Below are 21,000 nucleotides of genomic sequence, written 5' to 3' on the forward strand. Positions count from 1 at the left end.
TTAAAATCTGAGAACTGTTGCCATTCCGTACCAGTATGGCTGGGGTGGAGCTTAGGGTGGCCCAAGAAGCACCTGCTTCCCACCAATTCCACACCTCGGAGCAAAAGAAGCCTGAATAGGGTTCATAATTTTATTCCTCCTGTTATCTTTCCCCCTGCCAACACAGATGTGTTCAGTTGATTTACAAGCATCTTTTTTTCTTTGCATACACTCTAGTATTTGTAAGCTGCTCTCATTTTTTAATATCGAAGAAGGCAGGATAAAGTCAAGCCAAGTCCATTTTCATGATCCTCAAATGAGGGTGTATAGTACAAGAAGTCACTCTGGCAGGTCTTGAGGCTTGGTTTCCTTAGTACACAAAGATGACTAAAAGTTGGCAAAGTCTCATGATGTGTTTACCAATACCCTAGACATTCAAAAACCCTGATTTCATAAGCTTGGATCAAGCATTCTGGCTCCCTACACCAAACTTTCATCTAGCCCCTCTGATTGTTTTCCATATGCTTTTTGAGTTGCAAAACAAAATCTACATGCCAAGAGCGGCATCCTATTTTTCAGCTCTGCCTTCAATGCATTTTTCAAGATTCCTGGCTTGTAAACCTTCATCTCAAGATTAATTCATGCTTATGGTAGCTGTAGCCCACTTCCATAGGGAACAACGGGAGGCTTTCTTCTGGTCAAGCTCAGTGATCTTTTCAAGAGTCATTTCCTCTATGAACTTCTCTGGCTGAACGAGGCAACTGTCACTCTTACAAGCCATTTCATTAAGGAGCTGGGAGGCTCACAGGTGCACTTTCTGGATGAATTTCTTGTACCACATATAGGACGTGGCTGCACACAAGCCGTACCTGCGGAGAAGGGAGGGACAAAAAGTAATTTTGGATGCACCCACCAAGTTAAACCGCGAATGTATATATGGATCAGGGCAGAAGTGGGATGCGTTCCTGATCCTAAAACCAGAGCTCATGACATTATTTCCCCCACCCCGATTTTACCTTTATAATAATCCTGTGAGGTAAATTAGGTTAAGAAAGACTATCTCAAGGTCACCCACTGCGCATCATGGTACAGTGAGATCTAGTCCAACACCCTAACCATTGACTAGTGCATTTTCTTGGTTTTCTGCACTGCATCAAATATTTTTAGAACTTTATACCTTGCCTTTCTCCCCCACAGCAACCCTGTGAAGAAGGCTGAAAGGGAACAGCTGAGGATCACTCTCTGCTTCCGTGGCAGAGTGAGGATTCAAACCTGAGGCTCCTAGATTCTAGTCTAACACTGAGTCTCAGCAATTCATTATTTCTCAAGTTACCAAGGATGGAGTAGTTGGAACAAGATCCTCATGAACTAGTCCCACTACTACAGCCAAAACTTTCTCCAGAGGCCATGATTTGTTGCTGCTTAGCTTTCCAACAAAAGCTTTTCTCCTTGTGGTGAAGGATACACTTGTGAGGATTAATCCTCCCCCTCCACACACAACCATGCAAACGGGGCAGCACTCATCGGCTCTCTCTTGTCCCGTCCACTGTGGGGAGACGGGAGCAGCTAAGGAGACGGGGTTGTGGCCTCTTTCATCCACTTAGGCCACAACAGAGAGGTGGCAAATAATCCCCAAAAAGCTCCCTAGCCCTTCACAGGACAAAACCAGAGTCAAACATGGCATCCAGATCTATCACACGGTGGCCCTGGAGAGGTGGCTGGGTACTCCAGCAGCAGGGGCCCACCTGGGATGCGGAGGAGCATCACCAGGATCCCCTCCATCCATCTAGGGAGGACAAAACACTGGATTTGCCACAAGAGGTTTTGTATCAGTAGATGGGAGGAAAGCCCGACCCACTTGCCTTGCTCCCGCTGCTTTGAGAACTGAAGGTGTGGGGGGAACTGGTTTTCAGGACCTCGACAAGCCATAATTCTAGCCTTGGAGAGTCCCTCTGTCCTACCCTACCTTGGCAAGTCTCTGCTATAGGACCTGAAATGGGTAGGTGGATGAGGAACAAGATAAGCAATTTGAACAAAGAGTCATAAGCCTCCACTGAGAACAATCCTAGGTCCAATGTTGTAGGATGACTAACTCCCTGTAAGCAAGAAAAGAGTTACTCACCAAGTAATAATATACTGCATATGTTCATTTCTTAAGGTCACTCTTGTCTGGCCTCCAATTGGCCCCCCTGGAACTGTGCTCCCTATGGATGCAGAAGAGAGACAGAAGTGAATCTGAACCAGACTGGGAAGTCATGCATATATTTGAAAAATACAGCACAAAGGCTAGGAACAAATGTAGGAATAGTTCTCTGCCAACACCCACAGGCTCTTCCCGTGTCCCTGGGAGAAACACCCCTCCCCCCTTCAAGCTGCCATTTTCTTTCCATCACAGCCATGTACCATTCATCACCCTTGTATGGCAGCTGTTCCAGGTAGCACTGCAAATATTTGCAAGCATTCTATGCACCAACTCCATCCATTCAGGCTGTTCATGTGGGATTTATGGTGGTCAGATGCAAGCCACCAGAGGTCTTTCTACCTGCCTCCCTCGCATGGCCCTCCTTTAGACTGACCATCTACAACACAAGAGACAAATCACTGCCAGCTTCTATAAAACTTGATCTTCGTAAGGGTAACACCGCAGAACCTGGTAGCCCTTGAGGAAAGTAAAGCCAGGGCCAAACGGCAGCGCTTTCCAAGCAATTGCACTGCTCTCAGTATCAGTCCCAAAATTGGGAGTGGGAAACCAAGGACCTTAACAGACTTACTGTAATCTGCATCAAGAAAAATGGGCTCAGCCCCAGTCACTCTCCCCATGGCTTCCAGGTCACGGTAATGCCAGCGGTTCTGTTCAACGTTGTTCTCTGGGACAAAGGGTTTGCGGCTTTCTGACAGCCTTACCATTCCAGTGAGCTCAATTTCTTCTTGAATCTGAAACAAAGAATCAAAGAGCAGCTTCTTTCTGCTTTTTGAAAACCCACTTAAACATTCCAGCATTTCTAAGCCCTTGACAGAGAATTCAGCAAGTGTGCCAGCTGTGATTCTCAGCCGCTTTAAAAGAAGCGTCTAGTCCTTGGGTTCAATAACATGCCTGGGGGTAGCTAGGAATAGGGTCTGTATCCAACAACTCATATTCTGGGCAATGTTTGAGGTTCATAGTACTGTGGCATGGAGGGATGGTAGAGAGGAAAAAGGAGGTAGAGGAAATCCCCCTTCCTGCCAGGAACATTTGCTTATCATCAGATGCAGCTTTGAAATGTCAAAACGCTTCTACAGCCCATGATGTATGGGAAACTAAAAGCCTGTAAGTTTCCTGGGTAAGCGCATGCCAACGGAAAGCTCCACCCAAGTGAGCAATGGAGTGCAACCAACCGGAGGTGCCCTGCCAGATTTAGGCAACTAGGGGAACTTGGTACGGCAAGGCTTTGCTTCTCACAAGAGACACTATCACGATAGGAGTCTCAGGATACATGGACTCTATCCTCAGGCCCTATGCCACCAGCACACCCAGCTATTTATGGGACACCATTGACTTCCTCAGGAAAATACAGTCCATTGACAACCTACCTGATGACACCATCCTAGCAACCATGGATGTGGAGGCTTTATACACCAATATCCCACATGCGGATGGACTGCAAGCCATACGGAATATTATCCTGGACAAAACCACAGCACACCTCGCCACTGAACTTTGTCACTTCGTACTCACTCACAATTACTTCGAATTTGGTGACAACTTATATCTACAGATTAATGGCACAGCCATGGGCACACGCATGGCACCACAATATGCTAACATATTCATGGCGGACTTGGAACAACGCTTCCTCAGCTCCCATCCACTGGAACCACTACTATACTTAAGATTCCTGGATGACATCTTCATCATTTGGACCCATGGGAAGGAAGCCCTTGAGAGATTTCATCAAGACTTCAATAACTTCCACCCTACTATCAACCTAAGCCTGGACCACTCTACACAACAGGTACACTTCCTGGACACCACTGTACAACTACATAATGGACGAATAAATACCACCTTACACCGGAAACCAACAGACCGATACTCATATCTACATGCCTCCAGCTACCACCCTAAACATACCACTCGGTCTATTGTCTACAGCCAAGCCTTACGTTACAACCGTATCTGCTCCAATGCTCTCGACCGAGACTCACACTTGAGAGATTTACAACAAGCATTTTTGGGACTACAGTACCCACCAAATGAAGAAACAAATCAACAGGGCCAGACTAGTACCCAGAAACAGCCTGCTCCAGGACAAGCCTAAAGGAACTAACAACAGAACACCACTGGTTGTCACCTATAGCTCCCAGCTCAAACCCATCCAACGTATCATCAGTGAGCTACAACCCATCCTGGAAATTGATACCTCTCTCTCAGAAGCCCTGGGTGGAAGACCTTTCCTTGCCTACAGACAGCCCCCCAATCTTAAACGACTTCTCACTTACAATCATGAATCGGCCAGCAGGGCCACCAGCACAGGTACCAGGCCCTGCAACAGACCCAGATGCCAGCTCTGCCCCTATATCTACCCAGGGAATACAATTACAGGACCCAATGGCATCAACTACACTGTCTCTGGCTCTTACAGCTGCTCATCCTCCAATCTGATATATGCCCTCATGTGCCAACAATGCCCTTCTGCTCTGTACATTGGACAAACCAGCCAACCTCTACGCAAAAGAATAAACGGACACAAATCTGACATTAGAAATGGAAACGTCCAGAAACCAGTGGGAGAACACTTCAATCTACCAGGACATTCCATCAAAGACTTAAAGGTCACTGTAGTTCAACAGAAACCTTTCAAAAACAAAATGCAACGGGAGGCTGCTGAACTGGAATTCATATGCAAATTTGACTCTGTCAAGCTGGGACTATGAATGGTTATCACATTACCACAGGTAACAGATTTCCTTTACAGAGGTGGGGTCTGGGGGAGCTCAGTGGTACCTGGCGTGGGCTTTCGGGAACCACAGATCTCTTTGTCAGATGCATCTGGCAGGGAGAGCTGTGGTTATCGAAGGCCCATACTGCATTGGAATTGGATGGTCTAGCTGTTTGGCTTCTACAAACTAACAGGGCAAACTCCTTTGAAGCCAACTGATACACACACCAAAAGGAGATGTTTACATATACTAGCAAAGGAATGTTTTGATTGCTCCCTCCCCCTCCCCCCCTAATTGCCTCTTCCCTCTCCTGCTCTTCTGTGTTTGACCAGTCTCTGTATCAGGCATCTGACGAAGAGAACTTGATTCTCGAAAGCTTATGCTAAAATAAAATTGGTTAGTCTTAAAGGTGCTACTGGACTCTTTTTGATTTTGTAAATGAAGAATGGTACCCTAACTGCCTCTTGCCCTGGGCGAGGACCCACTGGCCTGTGCCGCTCGCCAGAGGATGCCTGGGTCGCTGTCCAACCTCCACTCCACAAGGGCTGGCCAGCTGGCTCCCTCAGGATGCCAGTGCAACTCACTTCTCAGGCCATGAAGAGACAGACTGGCCTCCCTTCTCCTCCTTTCCCCCTCTTCGCCTTTTTGCTTGGGGGCCCTTCCTATTTTAATGATCCTGCATCTTCTTCACACTTACTGATGCTGCGTGCTGCTAGCACTGGAAATTGAATGTTTATTACTGTGAGCTGCTTTTAAAGACTTTTTGTCTAGATAAAATGATACATAATTATGATTCAAATTGTTCTGCATCGATGGGGAAATGAGGCCATCTGCTTTACAAAGCTAGCATGATGTGCTGTATGTATTCCGTACCTCCAAACAAAGCATAAAGATATAGAACTCAGGTTCCTGAGTATCTCAGTTTCCATTTGGAAAAAGCAAAGGTTTTCCTTATGGTGGCAATGCCGGGACAGAAGCCAAAAAGGTGCAAAAGGAGATGCCCAGGAGCCAAGAGCCCTGAATCAACCTCACTGAGCAACTCTTCCTCCAAAATAAAGAGAGACAACCTACAAAGCACAACGGAAAGCCCTGTTCCTTGCTCATGCGCCATCACCCCTCGAACTTCTTTCTAAAAAGAAAAGGCATTTGCTTTACTGGGAGAGGCTGCAGAAATCAGCTAGTTGGCCCTGCTTATGTGGCATGTGAGCAAGTGGGCATCAGTCCAGTGACTTTGGGCACAACCTATGCAGGACCTGACCCCCCTAACCATCCAGTCTCACTGCTCCTGTCCATTGGACAGCAGGTTGGGGGAAAATTTGTTTTTCAGCAATTGGCCATGGGACCACGATTGCACAATTAGCAAAAGCATTAAACGACTCTCTTAACAACGCAGTCCTAAACAGAGTCAACGGTCTTTGGAAGTGAATAAGCTTAGTAAGGCCCAAATTCTGCTTTAAAACTACACCATACTGCAGGGACAGCACCAGATGCCCCAGACATAGTTTCAGCATCCACCTTTACCTGTCCTTTCAATCTGGTCTCTGGCTTCAACTTCTTTCGGGGGACAAAGCCCCTGTTGACAAGAATTGTGATTCTGTGAGGAGCAATAGGGAGACAGGAAGAAATACTTTTAACTGGGGCTTTAAGACTTCCAGCACCCAAATTAAAAATTTTGCGTGTGCGTGTGCGCGTGTGCGTGCTCTGCTCTGGTTAGATCTCACTTGGAGTGCTGTGTTCAGTTTTGAGTACCACAGCTTAAGAAGGATGTTGACAAGCTGGAATGTGTCCAAAAGAGGGCAACAAGGATAGTGAGGGAATCCTATGAAGAAAGGCTGAAGGAGCTGGGTATGTTTCACCTGGAAACGACTGAGAGGTGATGTGATCTCTCTCTTCAAGTTACTAAAGGGCTGTCACATAGAGGATGGAGCAGAGTTGATTTCTGTTGTCCCAGAGGGTCCGACTAGAACCAATAGGTTAAAATTAAACCGAAAGACTTTTTGGCTAAACATTAGGAAGGACTTCGTGCCAGAGTGTTTCCTCAGTGGAACAGGCTTCCTTGGAATGTGGTGGGCTCTCCTTCTTTGGAGGGTTTTTAAACAGAAACTGGATGACCATCTGTCAGCAATAGAGGTGAGCACGAACCGGGAAACAGTGGTTCGTTGCGGTTTGTCACATTTCACAAACCAGAATGAAATAGTCCAGTTCGCAAACCAGTTCGTTTGGTTTGTGAATACATCACTTCTGGGGCAGCAGAAGGTCTGCAGAAAGCTCCCCCACCCCCGTTGCCTAGGAAACTGATTGATCGGCACCAGGCTGTCTGCAGTGACCAACCAAAAAAACGAAACAAATAAACTGGCCTAAAAATTGTTGCGATTTGTCAGAAATGCCCTCCGACAAACTGCTGGTTCGCAAACCAAAAAATGGCCCGGTTCATGATGAACTTTGGTTCATATTTAGGTTCGTGCTCACCTCTAGTCAGCAATGCTAATTCTATGACTTGGTATGAATTTAGGCAGATCATCAGAGAGTTATCAGGAATGGATGAGCCAGTGCTTCGTTCTCGTGACCCTTTCTTATATGCTCGGGGTAATGCCACTCACCACTTTGGGGTCAAGAAAGAATTTTCCTCCAGGCCAAGTTGGCCAGGTATCTTCCTCTGCCTCTGGGCATTAAGCAGGGGGGGGGGGGTCACCAGTATGTGTGTGTGTGTGCTGATTTTCTTGCACTGTGCAGAGGGGTTAGACTAGATGAACTTGGAATCTCTTTGAACTCTACGCGTCTAAATAAACCTTCTAGCTGCTAACGAACCTACCCAAGATCTGTGCAGTAAAAAGGTGTAATCACGTTAGCACCACTCTCTGGATTTGACATCAGCTGGCCGGTGGACCTGGCCTCTTTCTCCACATCAACAAGGGAACGTGGAAGTATATACAACTCCTTCGTATGGTCAAAATATCCCCGGACTCTAACTGGCCTGTACTCCAACTCCTTCAATTCCAGGAGGCTGCAGAAGAACAGAAAATGGTAGGACTGGAACAAAAGGCTGAACTGTCACCAAGAGTGAAAGCCCAAACAGGTACCATAAGGGTTGTTTGCTAATGCAAATACTTTAAAGACAGTGGATGGTGGTAACTGCTTATACCGGCCAACAATTGCTGGCTGCTTCTAATGCTACTGAAGGAAAATGCAGATTACAAGCAAAGGTGTTTGGGACCCTACCGATCCATGCCACTCACTAATTGCAGCACTTTCCTCATACACAAGGAAATGCAAGAGGATCGTTGCTACCCTTTCTTGGGTAGAGGAAAGCACCACCTCTAGCTGAATGGATCTGTCATATATGTCTGTCCACATAGCTGCCGAGAGTATTCTCTGTGCTCTGTATTATGTGCTGAACCTCTGAGAGTATGGGAAGTGGCATTTGGGGGTCTGTCTAGCTGAGGGGGCTTATCTCACTGCTGCAATGTCTACTTTCGTTTTCACAGCCACTTGAGAATGTGAGTGCCAGCTTCTCCCTGAGAACTGAAAATAACTTCATCTGTCCTACAGTTCTTCTTGCCTCCTGTCTCAACCCACCCCCCTTTTCTGGCTCCTTCATGCCAGATGCATAACCGTCCATATCCTAAAAGTGGAAACTTTCCCTATAACTAACCCCTCCAACCTTACACACGTCACTTCTGCCAATGCCCTTGTCTGTGTATGCTGATACTGATGGATCTCTAATGAAGTAACTTTAACTCATGCACTGGAGTGTGTGCAGAGGAGTACTATGGGGATCTAACTGCCAGAACCTGACAGGATCTGGGATCTAACAGGCTCTTGTCATATTTGCACCAACAATGCAAATGGGGGAGACAAGAAAAGGTAAAAGGAGAGAAAGGATATGCAAAAAAAGGTACAGGGAGAAAGCTGGGGGAGGGGCAGGGGCTGCCAGGGGGAGAAAGAGAAGAGGGTGGAAGAGAAGAAAAGGCTGCAGGCACTGTCAGGGAGAAGCAAAGAGGGGAAGGAAAGAGGGAGTAGGGAAAAGAGATTCCACCTCTCAGGTCTCCCACTTGTTCAAATATATCAATGGATATCCATTCCATTTATGACTATCCTTATTTGTTATTTGTACACCATTAGCGTATAAAGGTGCCTAAGTGAAAACTCCAAGTCCCTGTCCCATAGCACTTTCAATCTAAAGCATAACAGGGATATATCAGAGGAAGGGGAGGCAATAAAGAGCAAATGTGCAAAGGTAGGGCCTGCTACCTTTTTACTGTTCATACTCCTGTGCCTTTGACAGCAGCCCGAGGGGCAGAATTCGCGTGGGTGGAGTGTCTCTCCAAATCTTCTTTCCATTAAAGGAAACACTCATTTCAGTTTTTGCTGCACAGCAGGAGGGCAGGGCCAGTAAAAGAAATGACAACAATATGCAGAATGCAGAACTCCACTTTTAATGAATTATGCGCCAGCTCACGTACTTACTCAAGTGGCAATGGGATTGGCTCTGCTGTAACCCTTGCTTCCAAGTCAGCAATCAATTTCAATTTCCATTTCCGCCGCTGAACCTGATAAACACACAAGCACTTCTAGAGGCCTTATGTAGTGTAATGTGAAGATTATCCCAGCCATCTGAGCCCACACCTTTCTAAACCAAATTCAACATCATGCCTAGTAAACCATACCGGCTCACATTGATAGGAAAACAAAAGTACCCTCCCTTCTTAAAACATTAGCAAAGCTCACACTTATGATTAACCAAGTAGCTTAGCAAGACGGGACAGGAAACCTGTAAATGATTAACCTGCAGAAGAAATCTCAAAAAGTACAATGCTAAGTCACTGCAGAAGACTTTCACCATACAAAACTGAGCCACAGCCTCCCCAAGTCATTTGTCTGAAGAAATATGATTTCTGCCTGCCAAAGGACGACAACAATTTTGGAAAGTTGATGTTGAAATAAATCAGCTTTTCAGCTGTTCACAAAGGATTGCTGTGGAAAGGCTTCAGCAGAAACAGCAACAACCAGAAAACATCAACTATGTGCAAATTATGAGAGTTCAAAGAGTTTCATTCAGATTATCTCAGAAATCCAAACTAAACTGTCTCATGTGGGCTGCTGTGATACTCAGACTCTAGGTAAGACTTGCTTTATGCTACATGGTAAGTTCTTGAATGAGGAAAAAAGGACCCTCCTGGCTCACAGCTTACACACTTAGTTGTAACAGCTCTCCACCAAGCATCCCTCCAAAACCAAGCCTCAAGATTCACCTGCCACGTGCCAAGGAAAAACGTAGCCACAGGGATAACAAGGAGGCCCCATCTGAATGCTGCATCCTCTCCAGACTTGGTGGCAATAGTGGTGGAAATTCCAGATCTGCATGGCTTCAGGAAACTCTCTGGGAGAATGAAGCAAGACAGGAAGTGTTTGTGCCATCTGCAGAAAACTCCGAGGAAGTCTGGCCCAGGATACAGCACACCAAGAGTACCAAATGACTATTCAACTATAACGTACATAATTGTGTGAGTGTTATCTTGATCCCCAGCGACACATTCTTGTCCTTAAGGATCTTTTCTAGTTCCTTCCTTGCTGTCCTTCCAAGTCTCAATCTCCTTTTTATTTCTTGGTTGCAGTCTCCCCTTTGGTTGAAGATTGAGTCAAGGATGATGTGATATAATTGCACCACAAAACATCAGCATCCTCTTTAGATGGACAGTTGTGGAGCCAGCTGAGGCACAAATGGGCTCCTATTCTCATTAATGCTCAACCTGCCCTAAAGAAAAGGGCAAGAGTCTCTTCTGACTTCTCACAGATCCAAGGGAGCAGAGAAACAAAGGGGAGAGTGAAGTATTGTGGCTAGCAGGGGTGTGTGATCCAGCATTCCTATACTGGTTATATAGCCAGAAGTATGCTGATCTGGCATAATTTAGCTATGCTGGTTCAAATTAAAGAATCCCAGATCCGATCTGGGAAACTGGATACTGATAGACCATATTAAACAAGGCTAATCTGCTTAAACTGGCAAACGCTGCAAGATGGCTTCTCCAAGCTTTTTTCTTTCTTTCTAGGCGTGATGGGGGAAGGCAAGACCATCTCCTTCAGCCTGTGCACTCACGGCTGCCATACTCTTGGCTGACTCCTCTCCCCAATCTCGCTGTCTGCTGCTGCCTGTCCCCCATTGGCCTTGCACCACCCTCCTGCCACAAAGCTTATCTCTGCGGTTTGAGCCACTTCATGCCACTGCCCTCTTGTTGCTACTCCACCTCTGCTGCCTGCTTTTCTCTACAAGGGTTATAGATTCCCATCCCATCTCCACCCCTTGAGCTCCATCCAAACAAGCCCTTCAGGCCTCTGCTGGCCACCTTTTAAATTCCATGGCTTGTTTGGCAAGCCCCGTCCCTTGTTTTGGTTTGGGATTCTCTGATTTGACATTGGGGTTCTGTGGTTCAACACTGGGTCCCTTGATGTAGTTTAGTTCTGTTGAGCTTTGTTGGTTCAACTTGCTTTGGGCGTGGGACTTGCACTGGGACTGGCTTTTGGCCAGGGGTTGCCTTTGCTTAAGGTTTCCCTTTGACTGGAAAGCCTTGGAAATGTTTCCCTCAGGAAACAATGTAGAGTGGGTGTGCAGCTTATTCAGGGGCCCATAGAAGTGGATCCTGGGGTCCAATCTTCCTGAAACTTCGGGGAGGGGTAGTCTTTAGGAGACAGGAAGGAGCAGATTCCTTGCCAATTTTGTGGAGTTTTCTTGAAAAATCACACACACAGTGCCCTCAATAAATTTCCCCATAGGGAATAATGGCCAAATAAATTTGGGATTCTCTAATCTTACTGAACCAAATTTGAGAATCTGACCCAGATTTCTGGGATACAGAATTTTTATGTTATTCCTGATATGCAGATCCAGATTGAACATTTTTTTGGTGCACACTTTGGACTGGAATCCTTGTAGCACCAGAGGTGGTACTTAAATGTCTGGATATAATAAGAATGGACAGTTCGAACCACCACTTTTTCTACCCGTACCAATCACTCAATGCCAGATTCAACATCTTCCTCTGCTAGGATGGGTTCCAAGCAGGATCCAGTAGGTGAGCTTTCCACAGTGCCAACTACAACTTAGTCAATAGATCATAGAATATCATCATGGCCTTCTCAAAAGCCTCCTCCTGCTCACCTTTCTGTAGCCATACCAGGTTAGGGATAGTTTTAGAGTGGGAACATCCAAGGAATGTCCTTCTGTCCAAATGGTTTGGTAGCTAAAAGCAAAAAAAAAAAAGACCCCTCCTTATTACCACCCTTCACTTTACAAACATATGAGCCTGGAATGCAGACATTTTAAGAAAACCGGGAAATATAAGAATCCAAACACCATTGTCACAAAATTCATCTGCATGTCTCAGCTCTATTTCTCAACATAGCATCAAGTCAGACAGCTGCTCAGCTGACCTGCAGAACCACAGTACTGGATGAAAAGATATGAGTGTGATGGTGAGTGGCAAAATGTGTGGGAAGCAAGAGGCCCAAGGAGGTCCTGTTTTGGAAGGTGTGCCACACACTGCAACTTAGTAACTCCCCTGTCTCAGCAAGGATGGTGAGCCATGTGATAAGTATCCCCCTGGCCTAAACAGGGTGGACATGGAGCTGCTTTTAAAAGGCCCAAACAAGGTTAGGCTCAGGGATTTTCTTCAACTTTTAACAAAGGCAACTTTTTAGAAAACTGGTTATTTTCTAAATGAGGACATTTAAATCTCAATCTCCATAATAGCAATATGTATTATGGATCTTTCAGGCAGAGCAAAGAAACATGATCTGCTAGGAAAGCAGTCATACTTGCAGGTCAAATTGAGGCTGTGAGTGAGTGAGGGACCACAAGCATTCATATTACATGGGAAGTGTCTCAAGAGGATGCACTTCATCATCTCTCCCTCCCCGCAATCAAGCTGGGTAAATCCATACTGCCACAATCAGCACAATCCCTCATGCATGTGGGTTCTTCAAAAAGGTTTTTGTGTATTTGAGGCAGTAACAGCAAAACAAATACTTCCCTTTGATTTACCTGTGCTATCGTTATTGTAAATAAACTGCAACAACCTATAATGTCAGCAGCCGTGACCATGTAATAGAGTTTAGCAGATCACAATCCAGTGCAATCTACCTCCAAATGCCTGCTGCTAATTGTGAGCATTTTGGCTTCTGTCAAATATTGCTAATTTGTGAAAGTTCGGTGGTGAAGAAAGCTGACAGGGAGAAAATTGATTCATTTGAAATGTGGTGCTGGAGGAGAGTTTTGTGGTTACCATAGACGGCCAAAAAGACAAATATGTGGGTACCTAGATCAAATCAAGCCTGAATTCTCCCTAGAAGCTAAAATGACAAAACTGAGGCTATCGTACCTTGGTCACATCACAAGAAGACAGGATTCTCTAGAAAAGTCAATAATGCTAGGAAAAGTAGAAGGCAGTAGGAAAAGAGGAAGACTTAAAACAAGGTAACAATAAAAGAAGCCACATCCTCCAGTTTGCAGGATCTGAGCAAGTTGTTAATGACAGAACGTTTTGGAAGTCTCTCATTCATAGGGTCGCCATAAGTCAGAGGCGACTTGATGGCACATAACACACACAGGGGGAAGAGAAGGCAGCATGGTATAGCCTGATCTTGGGAGCTAAGCAGGGTCAGTACTTGGATGGGAGACCACCAAGGAAGGCTCTGCAGAGAAAGGCAACGGCAAACCACCTCTGCTTCTCACTTGCCTTGAGAGTCCCTTGCTGGGCTCGCCATAAGTCAGTTGTGACTTGACGGCACTTTACACACACCAAAAGGGAGAGGGGATGGACCCACAGAGCCCTCCGAAGCTACCATTTCCTTCCGGGATAACCTCGCTCTGTAACCAGGAGGTCAGAGGCGGCAATCCTAATTTTAACTCTGTTCGTTTTTCTTCTTTGGGGGACGTTCAACGAGTTCCTCAAGGTCGACCAGGCGGTTCCCCTTGCAGAGCAGGCCGACAAGCAGCCTTGAGGCCGGCCCAGCGCTGGCTGCCCGCCCGCCCCCTTCCCACGACGGAGGCTGGAGAAGCGGACGGGCCTCCTACCTGCTCTTTGGCCCAGATGCCCCGCAGGCCACCAGCGCCTAGCAACCGCCACCAGCCAGCCATTTCCCTCACCCCTGCGCCGCTGTCCCTGGTCACGTCTTCCGCTTCCGGTTCTGACCTAGAGACGCTACATTAGCGCTGCTCATGAGGGGAGAGAAAGAGAAACGAACAGGCCGATGCCGGATTCGGGAAAGAGGGTCGCTCTGCCCTTAAAATCTCTATGCTTCTCGACAGTATACCGCACAAATGTTAGCTCGAGAATCCGGAAGTGTTAACTTCCTTTCATAGACGGATTACTTGGCGGCGGAAGTCTCGTTACCGGAAGTGAGTAGAGGACCCGCTCCGCTCCCCACCCCTTTTACTTTATGGTCCCGTCCCTCCCCCGTGTTGCTTCTCCGGCTCCCAAGGGGACGTGACGCCGCGAGCGCCCGTGAGAAGCGGACGGCCGCCCACGCTACCATAGAGACGCGGGGCAGAGCGGCTCTGAGCCGGCCCCGGAAGTGAGAGCCTGTGGTTGGAGGCCGCCCCCCGCGCTGGGATTGGCTCCTCGCCCGCCCGCCCGCCCGCCCAACCGCGCCGGGCCCTGAGCGCTAACGATGGCCGAGGCCGAGGCGGTGGAGCGGTTTTTGCGGCAGCACCCGACTCTGCGTCTCCTCCCGCCGGGGAAGAGGGTCAGTCGGAGGGGCGGCCGGCGGAGAGCCCCTGGGCCTTTTTTACCTCTGGGGTCACAAATGCCGGCGGGAGCTGAGTGGAGCTTCCAGGCCCCGGGGGGGGGGTGGAGGTAGTGTCCCTTGAAGGCCGGGGGCCAGGGGGCGGGCTCTCTCCCCGGGGAGCTGGGGACCCCCCCCCCGCTAAGCCCCTTTCCCAGAATCCTCTGAACGAGGCTCTTTGGGAACGGGGGCGGCTTCTCTCCTAATATTTGTGGGGGGCACCAACGGAACCTGGGGGCGGTGAATTGAGACAGCGAAAGAAGCATTTGGCACAATATAGGACTCGCCCGTGGAACTCACTGCCACAAGACAGCAGTTCTTTCTCACAGGTGGCTTGCATTGAGCGACCTCGGGGAGGAAATGGGGTCTTTCGCCTCACAGGCTGTGAGCCTCACAGGCTGTATTGGACATCACTGAATGCCAGTGATGGGAGTTGCAAAAGCAGAGGGAGGCCTTGGACTCTGTTCCCTGGTCATAGGTCTTCCAGTGGTTGGCCGCTCTGGAAAACAGAAGGTTGCCCTAGATGAGCCACTGGCCTCTTCCCATGTTGTTTTGACCTGCAGCTGCCTTTGCTGGCCTCCCATTGTGCCATCCCCTCCATTTTGCAAGCCTCCAGGAACCTCCAATGGCAGCATTAAAGAGGTCCTGTACAGGGAACAGAGAAATACCCAAGCAGCTGGTTTTCTGGCAGCTCCTTCTCCCCCGGGAACTCTGCACTGTAATTTGTGTGATTATAGGAGAACCCCTTCACAAAATTCTGATCATCCCCAACAGACCTTATAAAAAGAGAGTTAGGTTCCCGTTAGAGTTGGTGTTGTCTTTGTTCATCAGGTCTGACATGACTCTTTTAATGCCACCCTTCCATGTTGCTCTGAGGGGCTCATGTCGGTCTCCTTTTCACCACTCTGCATATGCTTCTTCTCCCTCCATCCCTGCCTAAGGGAGAACAAGGGGGAGGGATGTCTTCTTTTTTTAAAAAACGACCCTAGTGTAAAAATGCATCTGAGCACTGCAGTCTAGTTTGGGTTTAAAGTGAATGTGTTTAAGGACAGAGCAATTCTGGCCATGTGCAGGGTCCCTCCACCCTGTGTAAAGACAATGCATAACGACTCAGGTCCTTTTCCTTGTGTTTCTCACCTAGGTGCAATGCACATTGACTGGTCACGAGGTGCCATGCAAGCTGGCTGCCCTTCAAGCCTACACGTCCAGCAAGAAATACCTGAGGCTGAGCAAGGTTCCTGGAGTGTGGGACTACAGGGAATACGAGCCTTACATTGTACCCAGCACTAAGAATCCGTAGGTGTTGCCCCCACTGTTCTGCCCTGTGACAACTGCCTGTAATTTACAGGGAGTTTAAGCATGTCCTGTTGGTTTTTCTTTCTCTTCTGGGGTGATATTTTCTAGCAGCGTGTATAGTTTCAAGGGCTATAGAATAGTGGGATTCCTTATTTATTTACTTCAGTTATAGTCTCTTTTTCTTCCCAACTGAGATACAAAACAACTTACATAGTTCCTATGTAAGGAACAGTATATAAGAGCAGTATATAAGCGCTTGCTGCTGCTTTTGTTCTGATCGCCTCTGTTTTATCCACACAACAACTCTATAAAGTAGGTGAGGTTGAGTGTGTGCAACTGGCTCATGGTCACCCATTGAGCTCCCATATTAGAGTGGGGATAAGGCCTGGGTCTCCCAAATCCTAACCTGAAACTTTAATCGTCATACCCTGCTGGTTCTCTGATCCTACTATATAAAAAACTAAGCATATTCAAGACAACTCACTTCTTACCCTGGTGTGCTTCCAGAGGGCACTGCTAAGGAGGGAAGCCCAGATGAGGCAGCCAAACCTCCAGAAAGCGTGTGATGCTAGAAAGCCCAGGCCGGGATCAAGCGTGGAGCAAGTGGCAATGCCCACCCCCTGCCTTTATCCAGCTCATATCAGGAGCAGAGAGGGGGCAATGCCCACTCTCCAACTTCACCCAGCTGGGATCAGGAGTGGAGCAGATGGCAATGCCCACCCCCAACTTCATCCAACTGGAATCAGGAGTGGAGCAGATGGCAATGCCTGACCCCTAACTTCACCCAGCTGGGATCAGCAGATGGCAGTGCCCGCCCCCGACTTCATCCAGCTGGGATCAGGAGCAGAGCAGATGGCAATGCCTGTCCCCCGCCTTCACCTAGCTGGGATCAGGAGTGGAGCAGGTGACAATTCCCAGCCCCACTTGACCCAGCTAGGTTCAGGACCAGAGCAGGTAGCAATGCCCGCCGCCTTCACCCAGCTGAGATCAGGCACAGAGTGGGTGGCAATGCTTGCCCAACCTTTACCCAGCTGGGATCAGGTGTGGAGCAGGGGGCAATACCCGCCTTCCCCCAGCTGGGATCAGGAGCGGAGCAGACAGCAATGCACATCCCCTAGGGAATTTCCATTTCCAGGAGCTCTCTTGAGGTCTGCTTCTTTGCTCTTTATCTCCCCCACATAAACTAATGCCCACTCCCCTTCACCTGGCTGGGATCAGACGAGGAGCAGGTGGCAGTGCCCGCCCACTTCACCTGGCTGGGATCAGGAGCGGAGCATGAGGATATGTTGAAATGCACAGTGGACACTGTGGCCTGGATCAGGCGCAGAGGAGGAGGTAATGCCCACTTCCTTTCACCTGGCCGGGATCAGGCATGGAGAAGGTGGCAACTCTTGCCCCCTTCACCCAGCCAGGATCAGATGAGGAGCAGGAGGGAATGCCCACCCTCCTTTCACCTAGCTGTGATCAGGCGCGGAGCAGGTGGCAATGTCTGCCCCCCCTTCACATGTCCAGGATCAGGCACAGAGGAGATGGCCATGCCCACCACCCCTGCCTGCATCCAGCTGGGATCAGTGACAGAGGAGGAGGGAATGCCTGCCTGCCCTCCTTCCCCTTTCTAGAGCCCGTTGTATTTTTTCCAACAATGGGCTTTGTTCCCAGTCTGTATGTAAAGACAAGTGTCGTGACTGACTCATCATTGCCCAGCCCAAACCTCTGGACCTAGAAACATGAAATTTGGAGAGAACCTCCCTTTCATGATGTAAACACCCACTAAGAAGGGATTTTAAGAAATTCACCTCTAAGGGGGTAAATAGGTGTAAAATGTGTTTTCCCATAGGAATAGAGCTTCCCTGTGTGGCTGGGAGGCTGCTGCCTGCTTGCGCCCCCGCCCACTGCCAGCTTGGCCACTCTTCTCTGATTGGGCCAGCCTTTCAAGGTCATTTTCATATGCGGCCCGATTGGTCCTCACCCCCCACATTCTAAATAGTATGCCGTTGCTATTGGGAGTAATTGAATGTATCCTGATGTAAAATTCACCTCCCAGTCTTCCCCTAAAAGTTCACTAGGTTGCCAATCTCCCTGTGGGGCCTGGCTGTCCTGCCTGCTTGCACTTCCTCTCTCATTGGTCAGCTGTGGAACTCTGTGATCTGAGGTAAAAATCAGCTCAAGGAAACTGCAGACAGTTGAAGAAAGGCAGTACATGACTCCTGAATAGGGATTTTATATAAAAGCCAGTATGGCCACTGAGTTTTTAAATGTTCATGGGGAGATAGTTCATGACCTTTCTAGTGGCCATTTCAATGCCACATGAACCTGCCGAAGTATCCACCACACCACCCTTCCCTCAGTCCAACTCCACCTCACACCTCTCGCAGCCATCACCTCTTACTGCCCCCAAGAAGCCTCCTGTCAAACTTTGTGCAAGATACAACAAACCAAAAAATGTTACATAAGTATTATAAATGGATTTAAAGTAGTTAAATATCATAGCAAATCATGGGTATCAAACTAGTGTGATAAAATGTAATTTTTATTTTGGGACACTGAGGCTGTTGAGCCAGGATTAGAAAGAACAACAGAATAATCTTATTCTCCAAAGGATTTGTTTAAATTAGAAGCACAATGAACAGTTCACAAACTACCGCTTTAGCTGAAGCTAACATGTCTGCTGACTCCCAGCATCAGACCTCAGCTCCACCCTCCTGATCTCTGCTGGAGCCGGACCTCCCACTAGGGGCGTGCACTTTGGGAATCCGATTCAGGTAAAATACCCGAATTGGACCCGATCCGGAAAGCTTAGGGATTTCCAAATTGGGGCCAGCATGCTGAGACTTCCCCGGCCCCATCTGGGGATCTGCCTGGGGGACCTGAAACTCTGCTCGTATACTGGTTCTGCTAGTCCTCTAGGTACATTTGGAAGGCAATCATGTCTACTGAAGCCCCCTTCGCAGTCACCTGCATGGAGTGTGCCATGTTTGTTTTCCTCCCAGAGGAGAAGACAGAGTTCACTTGCCAGAAGTGTAAGCTGGTCAGAGTTTTGGAAGAAAAGGTTCAGAGCCTGGAGGAAAGGATCACCACCCTTCAGGAGATCAAGGAGGGAGACAATTTTATTGACAACAGCCTGGGGGCTCCGCATAGCCAAGAAGAGGAAAGTCAAGGAGGAGGGGAAAGAGCCGATCTCCCTTCTGAGCCTCCTCTCAGAACTACAGTACAAACCCGAAGGCGTCAACGAAGAAGATGCTCTGGTCCACTTGAGCTCAAGAATCGCTTTGAAGTGCTAGGGATGGAGACAGAGGTGACAGTGGAAGGAGAACTGCAAAGATCTGGAAGAGGGAGTGCAGAAGACATGGGGCCTCATGGAAGTGGAAAAAAACGGAAGGTGGTAGTCGTCGGGGACTCCTTGCTCAGGGGTATGGAACGCCATGTCTCTGGGCCAGATCCCCTATTCCGAGAGATGTGTTGCTTGCCGGGAGCCAGAATTCAGGATATTACCGACCGGCTGCCAAAACTCATCAAGCCTGCTGATAAGTACCCGTTTGTGCTGATTCATGTGGGAACGAACGACACGGCTTCGAATACTGTTGCAAGAATTAAAGAGGATTACGAAGCCCTTGGAAGGCAGTTGAAGACATTGGGGGCTCAGGTGGTATTCTCTTCTATCCTTCCAGTCACAGGAAGAGGAGCACGCAGGGAGCGGACCATACTTGAGGTGAATCGCTGGCTGAGATGGTGGTGCCGGCAGGAGCGCTTTGGGTTCTGGGACCATGGGATAGGTTTTCTTAGAGAAGGCCTTCTAGCACATGATGGGCTTCACCTCTCAAGGGCAGGGAAGAAAACGTTTGGAACGAACCTGGAGAACTTCATCAGGAGAGCTTGAAACTGATGCCTCAAGGGGCAGGGGACGATCGACATGGCGACTTCAATGATGAAGTGAACACAGTGGGGACCCACCTGGGTAGGAAAGGTCAAACAAAGGTACAAGGCTACAAGTGTTTATATACCAATGCCCAAAGTATGGGCAATAAGAAAGAAGAGCTTGAGCTTTTATTGCAAACAGAGGTCTATGACATAGTAGGAATTACTGAGACTTGGTGGGACGATTCCCAGGACTGGAATGTGCTAGTGGATGGGTATGAGTTGTTCAAGAAAAACCGGAAGAGTAGAAGAGGAGGTGGAGTGGCGTTGTATGTGAGGAGAGGGCTTGATTGTCAAGAAGTTATGGAGAATGGGGCGGACAGTCCGGTGGAAAGTATATGGGTAGAAATAAGGGGAGGAAGGACAAAGGGTATTGTTGTTGGAGTCTGCTACAGCAGACAGTTCAGTGGATAGGGAACTGGTTGGAGGACTGCACTCAAAGAGTGGTGGTCAACGGCGTTTCATCAGATTGGAGGGAGGTGTCCAGTGGGGTGCCGCAGGGCTCGGTTTTGGGCCCGGTACTTTTCAATATTTTTATCAATGATCTGGATGAAGGAGTGGAAGGGCTGCTCATTAAATTTGCTGATGATACCAAATTGGGAGGGGTAGCAAACACCCAAGAAGATAGAATTAAAATTCAACAAGACCTGAATACTCTGGAGAAGTGGGCAGCTGTGAATAGGATGCAATTCAACAAAGACAAGTGCACAGTATTACATCTGGGCCACAAAAATGAGAAGCACAAATACTGGATGGCGGATACACTTCTGGGCAGTAGTATATGTGAAAGGGATCTTGGGGTAAGAGTGGACTGTAAAGTGAATATGAGCAGTCAGTGTGATGCGGTGGCAAAAAAGGCTAATTCAATCCTGGGTTGTATCAAAGGGGCCATAGCATCGAAATCGCAGGAGGTCATAGCCCCTCTCTATACTGCCTTGGTCAGGCCGCACCTGGAGTACTGTGTGCAGTTCTGGAGGCCTCACTTCAAAAAGGATGTGGACAAAATCGAGAGGGTGCAGAGGAGAGCAACGAGGATGATCAGGGGTCTGGAGACTGAGCCCTACGAGGAAAGGCTGAGGGCCTTGGGAATGTTTAGTTTGGAGAAAAGGA

The 21,000-nt window shown here is 48.1% G+C and overlaps 2 protein-coding genes across 9 annotated transcripts in view; one reads left to right on the forward strand and one right to left on the reverse strand.

Annotated features, from left to right (window-relative positions):
* Positions 1-126: 126 nt before the first annotated feature.
* On the reverse strand, positions 127-14,188 carry LOC129342636 (surfeit locus protein 1). The gene is made up of 9 exons (XM_054998494.1): positions 13,970-14,188; positions 12,056-12,137; positions 10,152-10,279; positions 9,367-9,449; positions 7,712-7,903; positions 6,421-6,493; positions 2,751-2,913; positions 2,102-2,183; positions 127-848 (listed from the first exon to the last, which is right to left on the reverse strand). Exons 1-9 carry the CDS (start codon positions 14,030-14,032, stop codon positions 782-784), a joined length of 933 nt encoding a protein of 310 aa, XP_054854469.1. The 5' UTR covers positions 14,033-14,188; the 3' UTR covers positions 127-781.
* Positions 14,189-14,339: 151 nt separating this feature from the next.
* The window catches only part of SURF2 (surfeit 2), a 33,721-nt gene continuing 27,060 nt past the window's right edge, over positions 14,340-21,000 (forward strand). For all 8 annotated transcript variants that reach the window (XM_054997316.1, XM_054997314.1, XM_054997312.1 and 5 more), the window contains exons 1-2: positions 14,340-14,640; positions 15,821-15,975. In XM_054997316.1, coding sequence (XP_054853291.1) covers positions 14,566-14,640; positions 15,821-15,975 — 230 coding nt within the window. In that variant the 5' untranslated portion in view covers positions 14,340-14,565. The remainder of the gene's footprint in view (positions 14,641-15,820; positions 15,976-21,000) is intronic.

Source organism: Eublepharis macularius, chromosome 14, assembly GCF_028583425.1.
Source record: "Eublepharis macularius isolate TG4126 chromosome 14, MPM_Emac_v1.0, whole genome shotgun sequence".
In the NCBI taxonomy this organism is placed as follows: domain Eukaryota; kingdom Metazoa; phylum Chordata; class Lepidosauria; order Squamata; family Eublepharidae; genus Eublepharis; species Eublepharis macularius.